The sequence below is a fragment of the Columba livia genome, chromosome 6 (assembly GCF_036013475.1).
Source record: "Columba livia isolate bColLiv1 breed racing homer chromosome 6, bColLiv1.pat.W.v2, whole genome shotgun sequence".
NCBI classification, from domain to species: domain Eukaryota; kingdom Metazoa; phylum Chordata; class Aves; order Columbiformes; family Columbidae; genus Columba; species Columba livia.
Window position 1 is genome coordinate 9,375,133 of NC_088607.1, and position 19,573 is coordinate 9,394,705.

The 19,573-nt window shown below is 37.7% G+C and overlaps 1 protein-coding gene across 2 annotated transcripts; it reads left to right on the forward strand.

The window, feature by feature from the left end:
- The first annotated feature begins 221 nt into the window (after positions 1-221).
- On the forward strand, positions 222-19,466 carry DCLRE1A (DNA cross-link repair 1A). 2 transcript variants are annotated; one of them, XM_005508181.3, is made up of 9 exons: positions 222-1,247; positions 2,885-4,438; positions 6,263-6,396; positions 7,552-7,670; positions 9,361-9,504; positions 10,422-10,567; positions 11,609-11,763; positions 17,875-18,016; positions 18,649-19,466. In XM_005508181.3, exons 1-9 carry the CDS (start codon positions 830-832, stop codon positions 18,813-18,815), a joined length of 2,979 nt encoding a protein of 992 aa, XP_005508238.2. In that variant the 5' UTR covers positions 222-829; the 3' UTR covers positions 18,816-19,466. The 2 variants fall into 2 exon arrangements, with proteins under 2 accessions (XP_005508238.2, XP_021151129.2); XM_021295454.2 differs by having other exon boundaries at positions 343-1,247; positions 17,875-18,027.
- The last annotated feature ends 107 nt before the right edge of the window (positions 19,467-19,573 follow it).

The window sequence follows — 19,573 nt, forward strand, 5'->3', positions numbered from 1 at the left end:
CCCCAGTGGTGATTCTAGCTCAGCAGATTCAACAGACTGCTTTTCACGCCCAGCTGCTTTTTTATTTATAAGTGGAATAGCCAGAAAGTACAAACAAAACACCAATAATATAAACGCTTGGATTTTTTTTTTTTTTTGAGTGGGGTGCGGAAAGTTGTGCGACAGACACGGTGACGAAACTGCGGAAGCGAATGCGTTGCCGCGGCGGCAAACAGCTGAGGAAAAGGCGCTGAGGAGGAGGAGCCCGCGGCCTTCGGGAACGGCGGGACAGGTCGGGAGGCGGCGGCCTCGGTACCTGTGGCGGCAACGCGGGGCAGCGGCCCTCGGTGCCCGTGGCGGGAGACTCCGGGGAGGCAGCGGTGGGGAGCGCGGCCCCTCCCGGCAGTGCCGTGCCGGTGTCGGCCTTCGCCGTGCAGGGACTCCCGGCAACGGTCCCGCAGCCGAACTCTTCTGCAGTGAGGTGGAGATCAGAGGAACCGGGCTTCACCTTCCGAGGCCGGGTTAGGTGCTTACGAGAGGGATAACTTAAGGCAATGGCTCACCCTGCAAGTCTTTCTGCATCCTGCAGGCTCGGGGTTTGTCTAACAGGAGTAATTACAAATACTGAAAGAGACGCTCATTAAATTATTTTTAGGGTAGTATCCACCATGCTTCTGTCCCATCACGGACTACTCTCTTGTTTGTGGCCCAGTATTGCTTATTTAAAATGGAGTTCAAGTGCTTTTCTGCAGGTAGTGAAGGCGCAAGGAAAGAGAGAACATATTAGAGGAAGAAAAGGTAGATTTGTGAACTGTTATTTAAAAGCAAGCAGAATATTTCATGTGTTGCCATGTCTGAAGATGCTTTATTGGAAGAGGACATTTGGGAGTACAAATCTATTAGGAAGCAAAAGCATCAGAGTAATTCAGAGAGCATCTCTACACCTGTGCAGAAAGTAGGTGATGGCAAGTGCAGGCCAAAAAGAAAGAGAAATGGAAATAAAAAAACATCTGTAGAAAAACCTGATGATCTTCAGAAAAGCGAGCAGAAATCAAGGCCAAATCCAGATGTAGATCAATGTAAAGATGACAGCAGTGTGCACTCCCAGGAAAGCGTGAGTAGCCTGACGGAGCAAAGCTCACAAAATGCTAAGCCTGTTCCTGATGGATACTGCCCGAGCTGCCAGATGCCTTTCTCTTTGCTATTGGTCCAGACACCTCGGTGGCACGCTGCTGAATGTTTGGATACTCCAGGATCCACTCAAAAAGGTATGAATATGCATAGGGTAAGAAAGAAGCCTTCAGAGAAGAGTTAAAGACTGCTCAAATAGTGTTGCTGTAAACTTTGATCTTCATATTTAGTTCAAAATCTGAGATGGTAGTTGGTGTGATTTTTAGAATGTTATCACTGATTATTTGTCAGTATTTTTTTCATATGAATATTTTCAGTTCTTTGTGAAGAATGTGGAAATTGGCATGAAAATCTCATATCAGAATCCAATCTCGAAACATTGTAGAATAGCAATAAAGACTCATGGTTGTTTATCAAGCTCCAGTTTTAGTAGTTTATTGAAGGAATTGAAGGTGTATATTTACCTTTTTAAAATGATGGAACCTGTTTCAATGACTAAGTTAACCCCCCTTCAATTAAGAGGCTATGTTTGACACCAAATTTATTTCTCTTTAGGTATAAATTTTATTATTGTGTATCTCTGTTGCTGTGCAACTTCTCCAGTTGTGTATGGACAGTTGGAAGCTGAAATCAGTCTGTTAGGCTAATTTATTTGAAATGTTAGTTCTGATTCATTATGCTTTAGAAATTTTTATACAGAATTATACATGAACGTTTCTGTATCATAAAACAACGCAGTTTTGTTTTGAGTTCTGTACAAGAGGAATAAAACTGACTCGTTCCAATTGCTAGTTTCATGTGGGGAAATACATGTCTGAACAGATCCAGGTGTCCCACTTATGTTCTTAATGTACCTTATAACTTTTGAAAAGAGGAAAGCATACAGTCAGTAGACTCAAGTAAAGGTTGTTTTAGGTAACGCGGTCACTTTGCTTTTCATCTTTGCAACTTTCATTGAAGTTTCTTCTTCGGAACAGTAAAATGTGAGCCTTTTGATCCCGATTTTGGCAGGACTTCTAATTTAAGGCAAATGTGCTAACACCTCATTTCCATCTCTTACTTCTATAATTAACAGATTAAAAATCCTGTTTGATTGATACATTCGCCTTAAATCATCAGAAGTTAGGCTGGCAAACTCTCAGCAAAAAAGGCTTAGGGAACAGATGCAGCCGTTTTGCTGGCACCTGAATTGTGAATACTTTTTTCACAGCAGTGAATACATGACCTATGTATTGTGTTTGTTGGGTTTGTTTGTTTGATTTGGTTTTTGTTTGGTTTTTGTGTGTGTTTGTTTGTTTTGGTTTTAATGTAATATGTAACCAGCAGACAATTTGAAATGGACTTTCACATTGATTCAGAATCGAGATTTGGTTTGTTTTGAAACCCATCTACTGGCCTTTTCTGGTGCTACTGATTTGAACTCATTGTTTGAATGTGAGACAGTTCTAAACTAGAAGCCAAATGATTACATTGGCACAGCATTGCAACAGGGTTAAGTACTCTTGTTAGAGGACTGTATTAATTCAGGTATAGTGCTGTGTTAGCAGCAGCTGTTTTGGTTTAGGTTGGACCATTCTTATTTCTAGCTAGCTCAGGGCAGGAGGTCTTGGCATCTTGAAAACTAGTTTTTGCTTGTGCCATCTGTCCTCCACTATTTGCGTTTATAAGAAAAAGCTTCTAAATCGTGTGTCATGTGAAAATTTTATTTAAATAATTATGCCAACTGTATTTGCAAATATATTAACATTACTTTTCCATTTTACTGTTTTCATAGAGTGTCCTGATGGATTACTGTGCAATTCCACTATCCCATCCCACTACAAGCGCTATAGCCATTTTCTACTTGCAGCAAGCAGAGCAGGGGATTATCTTGGGGACTCTTCAGCAAGCACTTTGGAAGAGCAGATGATACATTCTACTGCTGTAAAGCCCATCTGTTCCCCAAGTCATGCAGAAATTTCACAGAATGAGAAACCATCTAATAATGTAAAAAATGTCAGAAATGACGCCTCTTTGTTGATGGTACAGAGTTCACCACAAATGAAGTCTCTAAATATAATCAGTAAAAGTACTTCCTCTTTTGCAGATATTCAAAAGTCTGAACAGACAGGTCAGCTTACGCAAACCACAGATAATAGTTGTAAATTTGAATTTTATGACTTTGCAGCCTCTCAAGAAAGTGGAACAGAAGATCTTTGTAGTCAGAAAGATACAAGTCAGCCAAGTCTACTACAGTCAAAAGCTGACTTCAGTGATTGTGAAATTTCCTATTCTCCACTGAGTACTTTTGAGGAAAGTGAAGAGGAAAGCGAGGAAGAGAAGAAGAAAGTAAAATTATCACAAAATAAATTATTCGAAGTCCAGAACTTTGAAGATGAAGAATCTAATTCTGTGGTGTTTAAAACACCTAATGAACTTTTCTTAAACCAGAAGCCTCAGTATGAGCTCACCAAAATGGGAAACTTCGTAACTAAAAAAACACACTGTGAGGAAATGAATACAATGAACTATCTAGATCACAGTATGAAGACTGTTTCTCAGCATCTCATGAACAGCAAGTTTTGTAATTCATCATGTGTAGATCATCAGCAAGAGGCACTACCCAGTGGATCCTCTTTTCCTCTTAATTGTGAGGATGTTGAACAGCTGGAATTCATTTCCTCTGCTGCTAAAGCAGGAAACACAGAGTCAGAAGATACTGGTGCTTTGGATTCTGCATACATGAGTTTTGCTGAGACCTCATCAGTGCTAGTCAGAGGAGGTGTTGGGTCTCCTCTGACACAGAAAAGTAATGTTTTGAGGGACCCAAGTAACACTTTAACTAATGCAGATAAAATGATTGCCGACGCAGTCGAAAAAGCACCTCATCGGGAGAGTTTGCAGTCAGTACTGGAGAAAGAAGGAAATCTTAATACAGCTGCTGTGTGCTTTCCCAGCCCCACCTCTAAAACAGGGTCATCTCTTTCTTTAGCAAGTATGAATGCCAAGTCCGGTTCTGCAAAAGAACTTAAACAAATGGACATTGGTGTTTTCTTTGGGTTAAAACCCAAAATAAAAGAGGAAAGCGAAGGAGAGACTTGTTTGAGTCAGGGAAATCAGATACCAAGTTCAGTAACTCCCAATGGAAAGAGGCCCAGACAGGGAAAAAGGAAAGCAGGAGGGTCTGTGGAAGATGTAGGAGCAGTTACAGAAAGTTCAAGTGCAAATGGAGCCTGTGCAAATGTAAGTTCTGGTGGCCAACGAAGATGGAGAAAAAAGCTAAAAAAATTACCTGTTGCAGGTGAAGGCACAGGAAAAAAACACTGCCCATTCTACAAGAAAATACCAGGTAAGAGAGAAAACTCTTGGTTTTTGTAGAGGTTAACAAATTTTGGCGTGAGCTGTATTTTTTTTCCTAATTTTAGGATTCAGTATCCTTCACTCTTCATGGTTTAGAGTGCAGCTCATAATGAATTCTTTCCCCTATCTAAGCTGAGAAAATCTTGTGTAGGTGCAGATATTCAGGAGAAGGTCAGCGATGGCTTAATTAGTGAAGTACAGTGAAATATTTATCTCAGATAAATTATTTCAAGGACTGACTTTTGCATGTTTTTGATATAGTAAAAACCATAAGTAGTATTGAAAGATGGATCTCCTTTCTTAAATAATTTTGAATATATCCCTTGTTAATATTGATTCCTAATTCCTGTATTTAATATTTTATGTTGCTTCAGTTCTGCCTGAAAAGAGAGCTGTCAATAGCAATTCTTTCCTTACACTGAGCTTAAGATCGAGTTTAGTTTTATGTTTGAAATTCATGAGTATTAGAAATATGACGTACTACAACTGTGGAAACAAATGAGAACCAAGCAGAAGAGTTTTAACTAAGGAAACAACCAAGAATTTCTCAGAATCTCATAAAGCAATCACATAAAACACAGGATGATGGATCAGTGGCTTAGAAAGCTTCAAATCCTCTCAGTTCTCTTTACCAGTTATTGTGGGTTCCATGGGCTTGGAGAGTTTTCCACATATAATAAATTTGAAGAGCAGACTGCTGTGCCCACAATGCAATTTTAAAGTTGCGTTGTTATTATCTATATTATCTTTATTCTGATTTTTGTCACTATATCTGAATTATATTTGACTGTATTTTCTGTGTTACTAATGATATGTATTTGTCCCTATGGCCTAGTAGAATTTAGCATCCATGAAATTTTCGATCTGTTTCCTCTTAGACACTTGGGGTTTTTTTGGTTTGTGATTTTTAATTAGCTACGGGTTTGGTTTTGGTTGGTTTGCTGTTTTTTTGGGGTTTTTTTAATTGCAAATACTTGAAGTTCTAGCTTCAAGTAAGTAAAACTTTTTCTGGTTCTTATAGAAGATGTGGGAAATTCGTGTAACATAAAATAAAAAAATATCTTAGTGCTACCAGATGAATTACTTTTCTGCACTATTTGGTGGTTTTAGAAAGTATAACCCAGTGTGAAAGGACCATTTGTCAGTAAGTTTGCCTTTTTTAAAAAATTACGTTTGTAGAGAAAGGGGCTATTTTCTATACAGCTGGTTTTGTGCAACATCTTTATGCAAACAGCACCTCACTGAAAGCATACAAGGGCAAATCGGTCACATTTGATGTCAGCAGATACATTGAAAGACCCCCAGATTGCTTTCTTGTTAATGACATGGTAGCATATTTTAAGAGAAATGTCAAGTGTAGAATAATTGAGAAATTGAAGTTTGATTACAAAGTGCATTTTGTTAAGCCGTAGTTACCTGTTTTATTTTGTGTTATGACGTTGATACTGGTTTTTAATCTACATGAACTTTCAAAAATACCAGCTGAATGCAGATAAATGTGTTTTATTTGCTTAACTAGTTGTCCTGTGTATACAATAGCAGCTGAACAGCAGATGTTTGGAAGACCTATGGAAGTATTTGTTCGTGGACACTTTGCTAAGCTTTTATTTTAATAAGTGAAAATCCTTTTTGTGACTGTTTACTGATACAGAAACCATGTGCATCTTTAAATGGCTCCTTCAAGTGTGTGGAGTTTAACTGTATTCCCTCTTAATTTGGAAGAAAGAAAAAAGAACAAAAGGAACTTCTAATTAGGAACTAGTTCTGAACTATGCGCGTTTACTGACTCACTTCTCTTCCCATTTTGCTGTAGGAACGGGTTTTACAGTTGACGCCTTCCAGTATGGAGAAATTGAAGGCTGCACAGCTTATTTCCTTACTCATTTTCACTCTGATCACTATTGTGGGCTAACAAAAAACTTCGCATTTCCAATCTATTGTAATAAGGTAAGGCCTTTCAAGATTACTAGAGGTTATCAAATCCATATGCAATTGCAATCACTTTTATACTGATGAAAGTAAATGGGAGATCAGGGAGTCAGTTGTTGGGTCAATTAGGCACAGTGAATGTGAATAGGAGAATCTGGATTTCCCTTCTAAGAAATTCTTACCCTGATTTGACTGATAAGAAGAAGATTAGTGAAACTTCCCTGTCTAGATAGCATGAAAAAATTCAGGTTTAAAAGGATCTCTAGAGGCCATATGGTCTCATCTCCTGCACAATGTTGGTCCAACTTCAAAGTTAGATCAAACTGCAGAGAGCGTGATTCGGTCAAATTTTTAAAATAGGACAGATTCCACTATGTCTCCTTGCAACCTGTTGCAGTGCTTACCCACTCTGAAATATTTTCATAATATACAATTGAAATATCCATTTTTGCAACTTGTTCTTTGTGTGTGCATCATGGAGAGGAATGTCTCCATCTTCTCTATAACTCTATTCAAATGATGGAAGTCTGAATTTAGATTCCACTGAAACCATCTTTTCTCCTCATTCAGTAAATGGAGTTCTTTTAGCTGGGTCCTGTGTGTTGCGTGCTTCAGGCTGCTGCTACCATTAGCTATCATATGTCCAAACAACACTTCTTTACTCATAACATGGTAGGGCACCTTGCCTAATCAACCCATCCAGAACCTGTATCAAAAATCTCTTTCTGATTTACTCTGGAAGTCTCCTGGAAAGCTCGTGTCCTGTGTTGCCCTTGCAGTAGGTGTTGGCCTGACTGCAGTTCTGTGTGCTAAGATGCAGGGCCTGCGACCTGGAAATTTCCTCAGTTGTTTAAAGAAGGCTCCACACACCTCCTCTTATTGACTTGGCAGTCTGTAACAGATGTTATTCCAGGGGGAATTCCAGTTTGCCTCCTCTCTGATTCCAATCCATAACCTGTTGACAGGCTTCTAAAAGTTTTCTTTTTTAAAACAGCTTTTTCTCAGTTTGCTTTTTGAGGCTTGAAATGCTACTGAAAGGCATGATTATACCCAGGATCTCATAGTTTCTCTCTAAGCCAGACAGTCTGGCTTTGAGAGCCTTTTTTCTAAAATAAACAAAGGCTTTTTTTAGATTTTGTTCCTATTCCATATTAAATCCTTTCCCTGTTACAGATTACTGGCAACCTGGTGAAGGCCAAACTTCGAGTCAAAGAGGAGTACATCCATGTGCTGCCGATGGACACAGAGTGCATAGTCAATGGGATCAAAGTGTTGTTGCTCGATGCCAATCAGTATGTATCATTACATTTGTTGTGAAATATTTGTATGTACAGAATATTGAAGATAAATAGCTCTACAGATAGAGATTATGTTCTCATGATTTTAGGTTTCACTGGATCTGAGAAAAGGATGAAAATACTTCACATTCCTGAGTTGGCTTAGTAACATGCATTTTCACTTCGGAAGTGAATTAGGCATGTATGAGTCTAATTTCTTGCAAGTAGTTAGCTTTTGAAATAAGAGAGTTATTTTTTTATAATTTTTGATAATTTTAGCTTTATTTTTTTGTTGTTGTAATGAGTACATTGTATTAACCATACACAGCTTGATAATTTTTAAGCTTGTTGAAAGATTGAATGATTTTTCTAGTGGTCTGGACACTTTAGTTTTTGGTGTCTAGTTGGGAACAACTTCGATTTGACTATCAAATGTGTTAGGTGTCTGTAACTGCAACTGAAGATAGTGAAATCATCAGCTAAAGAAAAATGTGCTTTGCATCCTGGGAGAGACAAAACCCAGCCAACATTTTGCAAATTGAATTTTAAAGAAAAGCCTGTTGAAATGTGCAACAAGACTTCTGCTGGATTCAGTAAGAAAGGGTGAGATGTTTGTCCCATGTTACACTGGCACTGTGTGGTAATGCTGGATTTAAATTTAAGTAACACCTGACTTCCAGGCCTGTGCTCTTGCCATTCTGCGTCTTGGTGCCTTATTTGGCTATGGGCTAGAGGACAAGTCCTTTCCCTGAAGTATATATTGAAATGCAGCACTGTGTCACAGCTGGTTTGAATATTACTTATCTTAAGATTTGTTTATAGTTGGAGAGATAAGATTCCATGAAGTCCTTTGAGAACCCTTTTTGGGAATGAAGGAAGCCTTGTTGCTTATGTAATTTGGCCACTTCTTATTTTTCCTGTTTGTCTCTATGATCCTCTGGTTCAATTTAAAATGCGTATAAACCTTAGGTACAAAGTTCAGCTTTTTGGAGAGGTCATTGTTTTAGCTCTGATTCATGCCAGCTTTTCCTCTTTTGAGATTTCATTTACCCTTTACAGATGATTCATGTCCAAAATAGTCCTGCTCTGGTTTTCCAGTCTGAGCACTTGCCCTTACGACAGCTTTGGCGAGGAACTGCAGAAGGTGCAATGGATTTGCTGTGGCCAATAAGAGAATTGTATTTATAACCAGGGAATTCTGGATGGAGGATAATGTTTAAAGTCTGCAAATAAAATTTAAAAGGAAATGCTTCAGTAAGTCCTGCAGGAATGAAGATGCATCTGCAGTAACACACTTCTGTTCCTCCTGAATAGGAATGCTGCTTCTCTTTGGTGTGCTGTTTCCTCTTTAAATCAAATAATAGAACCTCTGAGATTGCAGCTGAGTTAGCATCTTTGTCATGCCTAGAAGACTGAGCATCCCAAAGAGCCGTTAATGCTTGATTACTTTATTGGTGGTGTGATTTCCCCCCCACCCCCTCCATCTCAACTGAGAACTTAAGTCTAGATTTTCTATAGCCATAAGGTTGGCTTTAGAATTCCTTTAGAAATTGGGGATTTCTAGCTAAATTAGGCTGCATAGTAGCTGTGATTTTAAAAAGCTGTTCTGTGCATCTTCCTGCTACTGAGGGGTGGCATATCTCAAAAGGCAGCTTATCAGTATGGAAAACTAACAACATTTGGGTGGGCTTTTTCTTTGTTCCAGTTGTCCAGGCGCAACAATGATCCTTTTCTGTCTACCCAGTGGAACAGTTATTCTGCACACAGGAGACTTCAGGGCAGATCCTTCTATGGAGCGCTACCCTGCTTTGGTTGGTCAACAAGTCCACACCCTTTACCTCGATACCACGTAAGTTATGTTTAACTTTTTTTTTGTTTAATATATAACCCTCTTTTCAGTGTAGTAAGACTTTATATGAGCCAAATAAATGTAAGTATAAATGACACTACTGTTTTAACAATTGTTAGCTCTGTTTAGTCTTCTATAAAATCAGATATGTATTGAAAGTCCCTGTATGTCTAACTCGTTCAATTGCTATGCTGTTACATGAGAGAGAACAAAAGTGGGTAGTGGAAAAGATGCTAAGGTATTTGCTGAGATGGGTTTATTTTTTATAAGTGGTATTGAATTCTGGGTGTCAAATTGATGCATTGCATTCAGCTCTGAAACAAAAGTTTTATGGAACACTGGTCTTATGTGGATTCAACTGTTATGAAAAGGAGTGCAGAGGAATTCAAAGAGTGAAAGAATGCCAAATGCTTAAGTCAGTTGTCCAGGTTTTCATTAGACCTGTCTCTGACTCATGTATATAAAATTATTTTTCTGCGTATGATGACTAATGCCCAGCTGCAGCCTTTTATTTCTGTTCCATATGTTTCTGCAAATGAATTATACATTATGTTATGCTTTGTATGCATGACTAAAAATAGACATAAGGATGTAATTAGTATGTGATACAAATATCTAGCTTGAAAGAGCGCTCAGTATTTATAGAGAAAAAATGCAGAACTGAGTGTCAGTGTTATACAAGTTAATAGCTGTAGAGAAAAGATGGATATACTCAATGTAAACTTTATTGCAACAATTTTTTTCTGGGTACCTCAGTGATTTCTAAGAAATAGATTGCAAGTAGACTGAAATAACAGGGAAGGATTACATCTTTTTCATTACTTTGTTATTCCATGCATGCAGTTTTGAGGGCCTTGATAAATTCAGATGTCTTCCATCTTGTGTAATGAAGTGTGTGTCTTGTTTCCATGCCCTAGATACTGTAGTCCGGAATACACTTTTCCTTCTCAACAAGAGGTTATCCAGTTTGCTGTCAATACTGCCTTTGAGACAGTTACTTTAAACCCACGTACTCTAGTTGTCTGTGGCACGTATTCCATTGGAAAAGAAAAAGTTTTTTTAGGTATGTAAAAAAAGTGTACTGGATAAAATAACTAAATAAATATCCAAATTGCTGTTAAAAGACCTTTTTCTTGGAGATAGAAAGAGTTGCTTAGTCTTGATGGTCAAATAAGTTAAATATATATGGTAATTCTATTGCTACTTTTTTAGTTTTCTAATCAATAAGTTTTGACTTTCTGAAAGACACAATTTTCTGCCATGTTTACAACCCCCTGAACATACAGAAGGCAAATTTGGTTACTAAATGAATGGACCTATTTAATTGATTGTGGTAAGAAAATTGCTGATGGCAATTAAAAAAACATAAATGAGGTCTTAATGACATTTGTGTTAATAATTTCTGTTGTTAAGAAACAGCGAAGTGATATAGTTATTGTTAAACTTGTATTTTGCTAACAGTTTTTCCTTCCAGTTTTGTATTACATATTTTCCTAAATATTTATATTAGTCAGTTTTCATGAAATCAGTTTTAACAAGGCATTCCCAAAACCAGAACACATTTTTTCTTAGTTAATGAAATCTTGTGTGCTATGCTTCACCTGGTTACTGCATTAGGAATCAACACGATTTCCCAAATGCCAACTCTAGAGCAGGCAGTTGCGTACCATTTGTGCTTTTGAGTGTATTTAGTCATCAATACAGAATTTACTTTCACTGAAATTTAGTCTGTCTTTAAACATGAGCTGTTTGTTGCATGTTCCAAAAGCAGCACATTTCTGGTTTCTTTGAAACCAGTACCAATTGGCCTCAGTAACATTCTATGAAAGAAATATGACTTGGAACTTATCAATGTACTTCTGCTCTCTTTCTTTTTCCAATTGTCATATACAGTTCTGATGCTAAAATGTAGGAGCCAGGCTTTTTTAACAGCAATTACAGGTTTCTCTTCTCAATTTTAGAATATGAAAACTGTATCATATGTAAGATTATTTTTTTCATAGTAAAAATGATCCAGCACAGAAATTAGGAAAATCTCCAAAACAAGCAAGAAATTAACTCTTGAAATTTTCTTTGTCTTATTTCTTCCCAATTAATCTTAAAGCAATTGCTGAAGTTCTGGGTTCAAAAGCAAGTATGTCCCGCGATAAGTACAAAACGCTGCAGTGCTTGGAGTCAGCAGCTGTTAATTCCCTCATCAGCGTGGACTGGGGTGGTACTTTGCTTCATGTTCTTCCCATGATGCAAATTAATTTTAAGGTAAGTTCAGAAAACAAAGTCTGTTGATTAACCTGCTGGTTGACCTTACTCTTGGGCTCTTGCAACCAGTGTTGTGTTTGGTGCTTTTTAAGCTCGTGTCACATGGTATTTATTTAGTAAAGTTTTGGCGTGTAGCAATACACAGAAAATGAAATGCAATTAAACATTAATAACTGTCTCCAAACGTGATGCACAGAAAGTGTAATTTCACTTCAATGCGATGCTTGTACAAGATAAGACGAGGTTTGTTCGAAGGCTTGCTCTTTGCAGGCCTTTTTGAAGTAGATTTATGTAATGACTGCAGGATCTGTCCTGTTAGCAATTAATATGTCATGACATGGAGCTCCTGTTTCCAGCCAGTCTTTTATCTGCTGTGATGTAGTTAAAAATGAAAAAGATTGTTTTGCCTGTGAGTCTCTCTGTTTTGAGGCAGCACATGAACATGGGCAACTTCCAGTTTGGTGTTTGGTAAAAGAGCAATAGGGTTCTCCATGCTCTTCTCTGTTCAGTTTTCATGTATTTATAATCATATTTTCACCTTTTAAAAGAATATTGTCCTTCTGATTATTTACAGGGGGGTAAGGATACTTGAAAATCAGTGGAAACACACACATAAAAAAATACACACGTTGAGTGAGTGAAGGACACACCTCATATGTACACATGCTTCAGTTTTTCCACACACAGTCTAACATTTGTAGCAAAAGAAGTAAATCAATTTATTTTAAGGCATCGTTTTGTCTAAGTTGACTTCAAATGCACATTTCAGCTGAGATTTGAGACAAGAGGCTTTTGTTGTTGAGAGTTTTTGTGGGAATTCCTTAGTTAGAAAAGGTGACTAATTCCTGGGCAAAAAAAGTTTTTCTAAAGAGACTTCAAAATACAGAATGACATTAAGGCAAAGCAGCAGGCTCTAGATTAAAGGTAACCTGGAAGGAAAACAGTGGTTGCTTATGCCTTATGGACTTGGATTCATTTATTGTTTTGCTTCAGGCCTGCTGTGCCATCTCAAGCAAATCCTTGAGAGCAGGACGGTATTTAGCTGCAGGACCGGTCAAGCTCAGAATTGACCTAAAAAGGAGAAAAAGAGGCTTTACAATTTGGGTGGGAGCTGCAGGAGATGGAACTTAATATCTTAGTGTTTTAGTGTTGTTCTATAATCTCTTCCATGGTGGGCAGAAAATGAGTAATGGAAATGTGTATGGATTTATTTTTAATGTGTTGTGTTGTCTTAAGCAGTAACATATTTTAGCTTCTTCTGCAGATTTTTGGGTTGCTACATGATTTTGCTGTCACGCGTACGGCGTGCTCACATAGCCGGACGTTCAGGCAGAGGGTGTGGTTATACAATGAGGATGGCGGGACAGCCTTACTTCTCAGAGAAAGGCAGTTGTATCATGTGCAGAGTCTCACCTCAGAGAACAGGAGGTTCTAGACAAGTACCAGAAGCAACGTCTGGACCCTGGAAAGGGCCAGGAAAAATTAAAGGCTCCATGGTCTGGTGATCGAGAGTGCTAGTGAAAGAGTCATGGCCCTTTGTACTTGGGCTTTGATTTCATGCGTGAAGTTATTGGAATGTGCTCTCATGTTGTCATCAGTAATTTTGTGTCCATCTAAGCTGGGCCTGCTAAACATCCCATGATGCCAGTAGCTATGTGAATGCCCAGGTAGCATTTAGTATCAGTGAAATGTGGAGAATGTTAAATGCTTAAACATGCAATTAAACAGTTGGACAATGCCACCACAAGGAAAAAATATTCACAATATGAAGATTGCAAAAATACTTCTAAAATTCCTGAATAAGCAGTCAAAAAAACACCAACGTTATAAAAAAAAAAAAGATGAGGTCATGTTAATTTGTGTTATTTCTGCTCCAGCAGCATCTGTAAACATGATCTTAGAAAAGATATTTTTAAGAATAAATTATCTGATTACTTGTAACCTTTCTCTAGTTACAGAACGATGAATTATACTGTCCTGTTTTCACAGACCGTGATGTCGTCGTCCCCAGTTGCGTGTTTTTGTTTTGTGTGGGATTATACAGGTTTTGTCCCAAGTTACTGGCTCATTACTGGGAAAGACAGAGTTTTAATGATCCTCATCACTAAATGCTAATGCCTTCATTATCTTCTGAGTCTCTTCTACCTCTTCTGTTTTATTTGATCCCCAGCCCTATTCAAAAACACAATCCTGCTTTTTAATTCGGGCTAATTTCCTGCTTGTACAGTTTCAGCTATGAGCCTACAAATCCATGAAATCCTTATGGGAGTGTTTGCAGTCAAAACTTCACATTCAGTCCTTATCTAGTAAATTGAGTACATGTGTGATGTTGCCTTTTTAGTAGAATGCAAACAGCCAAATCCTGATGGTATATTATAGTTATCTCCTAGAAGCCCCAGCTTTATACCCTTTTTTTTCCCCCTTATGCTTTTTACTAATAGAGTAAATGAAACCCGTCTGTGTTCGAGGCTTGATAGTTTTAAGAACTGTATGCATGATTCTTCTGCCTTTTATTATTGAAAAACTTCGCTGTTTCTAGATAAAGAACGAAAAAGCTGCGTAAGGTACATGGGCTTACCGCAACTGAAGCCTTGTTTGCAGTAACTTTGATAAAACTGTGCCCAAGCAAAGCTCTCATGTTTCCATAGCTGACTGCTCCCAAGACAACCTGTATGCCACATCTCCCCTTTCTACCCCGTGTAGAAAGGAAACAAGTTCATGGTTTTGAGATGCTCCTTCATATATTTCCTTGTTAACAGACTTTCTGCTGTGATCAGGGTCTCTTTTTTTTCCTGATCATTGAGTCTCCAGATTGCTCGAAAACATCCTGGGTTTTGTTTTTTTTTTTTTTTATAACGTTGGTGTTTTTTTGACTGCTTATTCAGGAATTTTAGAAGTATTTTTGCAGTCTTCATATTGTGAATATTTTTTCCTTGTGGTGGCATTGTCCAACTGTTTAATTGCAGTTTTGAGGCTATCTGAAATCTGCTTTTCTCCATGTTGATTTTCAGGAGTAATATCAAGCATGTTTTTTTATTTTGGAGTCGGCTGTTTTATTATTTGTGAACAACTAGCTTAGCTGTTCATGTATGATTTATAGACAAACACTGTATTGATTCAGCAGGGAGCGTCATTCACCTAAAAGTCACAGGCGCTTAGAAAAGTACAGAAACCTCTCTGTCTTTCCCTGTTACCAGAGTTTAAAGACTAATGTTGGTACCTTCTACCTAGAACTGAAGCAAACAAAAATGAATAGTGACCATAATAGTGTTAAATCCACCATGAAAAACAGTTGGATCAGTGAATGTTTTTTTGACAGATTGACTTTTTTTTTTTGTATATGTGCTTATACCTGAGATTTTTACTTGGCTAGAGACTCGGTGACAACGTATGGTGCATTTATCTTTTCTGTGTGAACCATCTGTGTCAAGATATTTGTATTTCTATACAAATGCAGCCACAGTGAGGGAAACTCTGCTATCTGGCCTGAATGTTTCCATCACCTTTTATCTTTGTTTATTTGAATATTGAATTCTGGGCCGTTTTCTATCACTGCATCAGGAATTGTGTCAGTGCCCCAAAAATCTGTTGAAGAAACAAGTTCATATTTGAGAAAAAAGCATGTCTTTTCTGCTTTATAAATTCATATAGGTAGTCTCGATCTGTAGTTAGAATGAAAGCAGTCCCATTTGTAATATTGAATACCTGGCCAGGTATCACCAGACTTATGTATTTTTATCTAGGCCATATGACAGACCAATACTTGAGTGTTTGGCTAAGATGTGTGTAGTTTGAAGGGTAAAACTAGAAAGAATAAGCCATACGGGATCAGAAGCAGCAAAAATACAGTGGCAGAGGAGTAAGTTTTTTGTGTTGTTGGATTGTGTGGGGTTCTTTGTGTTCATTTGGTTGTTTTTTTTTCCAATGTAGAGCTCTGGCTTTCTTGAATTTGTTTATTAGGAGTTGATACCAAACTGAGATTACATGCTCAGATGAATGTTCTGGGTATTTTTAATGGATTGACATCTACATACATTTTTAAAAATATGATTTTTATATGTGTCATTTTATTTATTAAAATATTTATAAAACTAAACTGTGGATTGCTGCAATCTTTCAAGTATGCTTGATATTGACGTGGTGCTTCACTGCTGTACTTGAATTTACTCATTATGAGGATTGCTGTGTGTACTGATGAGTAGCTGTTCATGAATAAGCCAAATGAGTTTGTGTTAGGGCTGATTGTAAATTAACTGTTTAACTATGTTTGAGTCTTCTCTTACCTTAAGGAATCTGTCCTGCTGACTTCAGCAACCCTGTAGATAACAGGCTGTCGTGGTGATTGAAAGAGGTCAATTTAGCAATGAAACATCCTTTTAATTTTAAAAGGATGAAGGTTTAGAACAGTGTTCGCTAAAGAAATAAAAGAATAAATTGGAATGTGTATTTAAAGTGGATTTGTTATAAATAAGCACAGTAGTAACTTGTTTTGTGGAAAGAGGCCATCTTTTCTAAAATTCATGCGTGGTTCTTTTGCAACAAACAGTTTTTTGTAACAATCAAAAATTGAGGCTCCTGCCACTTGAATATGCAGTGGGAGGTTTGCAGAGAGCTGGGCTCTCAGGTCTGTGCACCTCTCCTCTGCTGCTCAGCTCACTACTGGCCCGTACTCGCATTGAGGTGAGATTTTCAGAACTGCTTGTGGTTGAAATGCACAAATAATTTCTGATGAGATCGAAATTACATCCTTAATGTGAATGTTTCACACTTGATATGTAACAATTTGAAAGCAGATTAGCGTTGGTTAATATAGTAATCATTGTATTTGAAGTGCTGTATTTAGATCTAATTAAAACAAGGGGAGAAAATATATTAATTACTACCTTAAACTACGTTAATCTTCCTAAACTGAAGTGTGAAGGAGAATTAGACCACTACGGCTGCATCTTTAATCTAGTGAGGACAGAAGATTAGCAGTGTATTAAGAACCATGGCAGCTGGCCATACTGCCCGGTGCTGAGTGAAGCGTGTGTTGTGGTAGTGGTTTTTTGTTCTTTTATGTACCTAGTTTGATGGATTTTGTATTTTGCTACTGGGTATTATGCTGAAGGTGCTATTAAGTGTGACAATGTCACAGGCAGTTTTCTGCTTCCCTGCTTAATAATTTTCAAGTGTCTGACAAGTTGGTTAGTGTTCTATCACAGCATATCTATCCCCATCTCCTCACCTTTTCAATATCAGTCCTTATTTTGTATTTTATTTCCTGCTGCTAATATAAAGTTTATGATTTTGAGTTCTATGGTCTTGCAGGGCTTTCAAATCGACAATGTGCCTTGAAGCTTTTATACAGAACACATGAAAATGATTTCCTAATTTTGATTTGAAATAATACTGACTTCACTTTATCCAGGAATAGGATTGTACATTCCTTATGCTTCCCTCTCATATTTTTCCCGATCCTAGATAAAACAACATTGAAGGCTAACTTAGCCAACGTGGAAACTTTTTCAAGCTTTTTTTATTTTTTTGAGTAAAGAAATAAGAGGTGGTTTACTTCCTATAATAAATGGGGACGTGGTAAAACATGGTTTGGTGCTCAGAGCAATACTCAACTCACACACTGGATTGCTGTGAGATGTTGGGTAGCTTGCTTAATTAACCCTGAGCACTTCTGGACATAAGCAGATCTCAGGATCTCAGTGGCACTTTGCGTTAACCAGGTGATTTTGCACTGAAGTCAGATTTCACCATCTTGTATCGCCATTTGACTGCAAGAGTGCTGACTTCTCACTGAGAGGAGGAAATCAATGACTTGGAGAGCAAGTTCTGTAGGAAGATGGGATTATGCCTTATGTGTTCTGATCTGTAATGCATAGCTATTAATATGTGCTTATTCAGGTGAAGCAATTGAGATGCTGAAGTACAAGGTGCTCTGCAAATGGTAATATTTATCATTAATAATTTCAAGGCTGATGGCATTTAAAATAAAAAGAGTTAATATCAAAACCTTAAAATAGAATTTAGCCTGAGGTCTCTCCGTTATGAAATCTCCAACCTTTAGACTTATAAGATATTTAATGGGATTAAGTATATGCTATATTCTTTTCACAGAGTTTGCAAGATCACTTGTATAAGTTTTCTGAGAATTTTGATCAAGTTCTGGCTTTCAAACCTACTGGATGGACCTACTCTGATTCCTGCCTTTCTCTGGTGGATATCAAACCTCAGACAAGAGGAAGGATCACTATATATGGTATAAGTGTGGTAAAGATTCAGTGCATTTGATTTTGTGTGGAACCTTTTCATAATTGTATTCTGCAAACTACTGTTCTTTGTAACCAATGCCTTTTCTGATAACTCATTGAGAAGCTGAACAGATGGTCTCTCCATGAGAGGTCTGGGAACTGAGTAGTTGAGAACACTGCGGATTTTTAGGTACATTTTGCTCCTGTCCTCCTTGTGCAAATAAAGGCTTTTATCTGATACAGGTAGAGACTTCAGGGGTGAAGTCTTGGCCCAGCTGATGCTGGTGACAGTGCAGCTCCAGAGCCAAGACTTCATTCCATACTTTACTCATTTGTGAGAAACTGTAGGTCTTCCTCTCAGTTCTTATCGGTGGGTGGAGTTGAATCTCTTGTCATTCATTTAACCAAACCCTCGGTGTCACTCAGTTTGGCCTGATGAATTACTTGGTAACTTAATGCAGGGTAATTTTCCATAAGGAAAATCTGGGGTTTCATTTTACCTCAGCTATAAACTTTAGATCTCAAATATGAATTTAAAAAAAAATATTATCTAAAGTATTTCTTAGCTGGAATGCTTACAAAACTATTTTGGCAAGAGACTAAGTAGACTAACAGATTGCTGTGGTTTGTTTCATTTCAGGGATTCCTTACAGTGAACACAGCAGTTACCTGGAAATGAAGCGTTTTGTTCAATGGTTGAAGCCACAGAAAATCATCCCCACTGTAAATGTCGGTGACTGGAGAGCCAGAAGCTCGATGGAGAAGCATTTTAGAGACTGGATGATTGAGGGCAATAGGCATAAATAAATATAAGGAAGAATGTATATTTCAAAGGAGGTAGGCTGGAGTGGGAACTGTGAGTTTTATTTAACTCCATTTTCCACAGAGCTTTCTTTAGGGAGGACTAAGCTGCTGTTTTCCTGAGAAAGCTGAATTTTTTTAAAAATGCACCTTGCTTGCTCATATACCTACTACTTATTTTTTCCATAACTTAGTAACTTCTTTGCAAATATCTATTTCAGGTTATTTTTATTTTACTCCTTTTTCCCCATTCTTAGTTTTCCTCAGCTTATGAAGATGCTCAAATGTATAATGCTGGGAAAGAAAACACTTCCAGGTTACTCATTTCTGAAAATAAGCTAATTGTAAGAAGAGAGGCAATACCAAGCTTATGTCACATGCTATCAATTCAGGCTTCAGAGAAGCTCGTTTCATGAAGCAGAACTGGCTGCAGCTTAAATCATGTAAGCAAAATTTACTTGACTCAGGCTCTTGCAGCCTATGTACTTTGGAAAATGATTTTTATAAAAGGCATTGCTACCTACATTCCACTCCAGATTTTTAGGTTTGTTTTTTGGGAGTTTTGTGGGGTTTGTTTGTTTGGTTTGTGGGGTTTTTTTTGTGTATGTGTTGGTTGGTTTTTTTTTTTTAATAAAGAATGTACAGGACGTACATGAATCCTGTGTGTTCTTTCTGAGCAAAATACTTTATTTTCCAATACTGTAGTTGCTGATCTGAGAAACCTGTCTGTGGGATCTTTGGTGACTGTTCTGTGTATGTTGGTT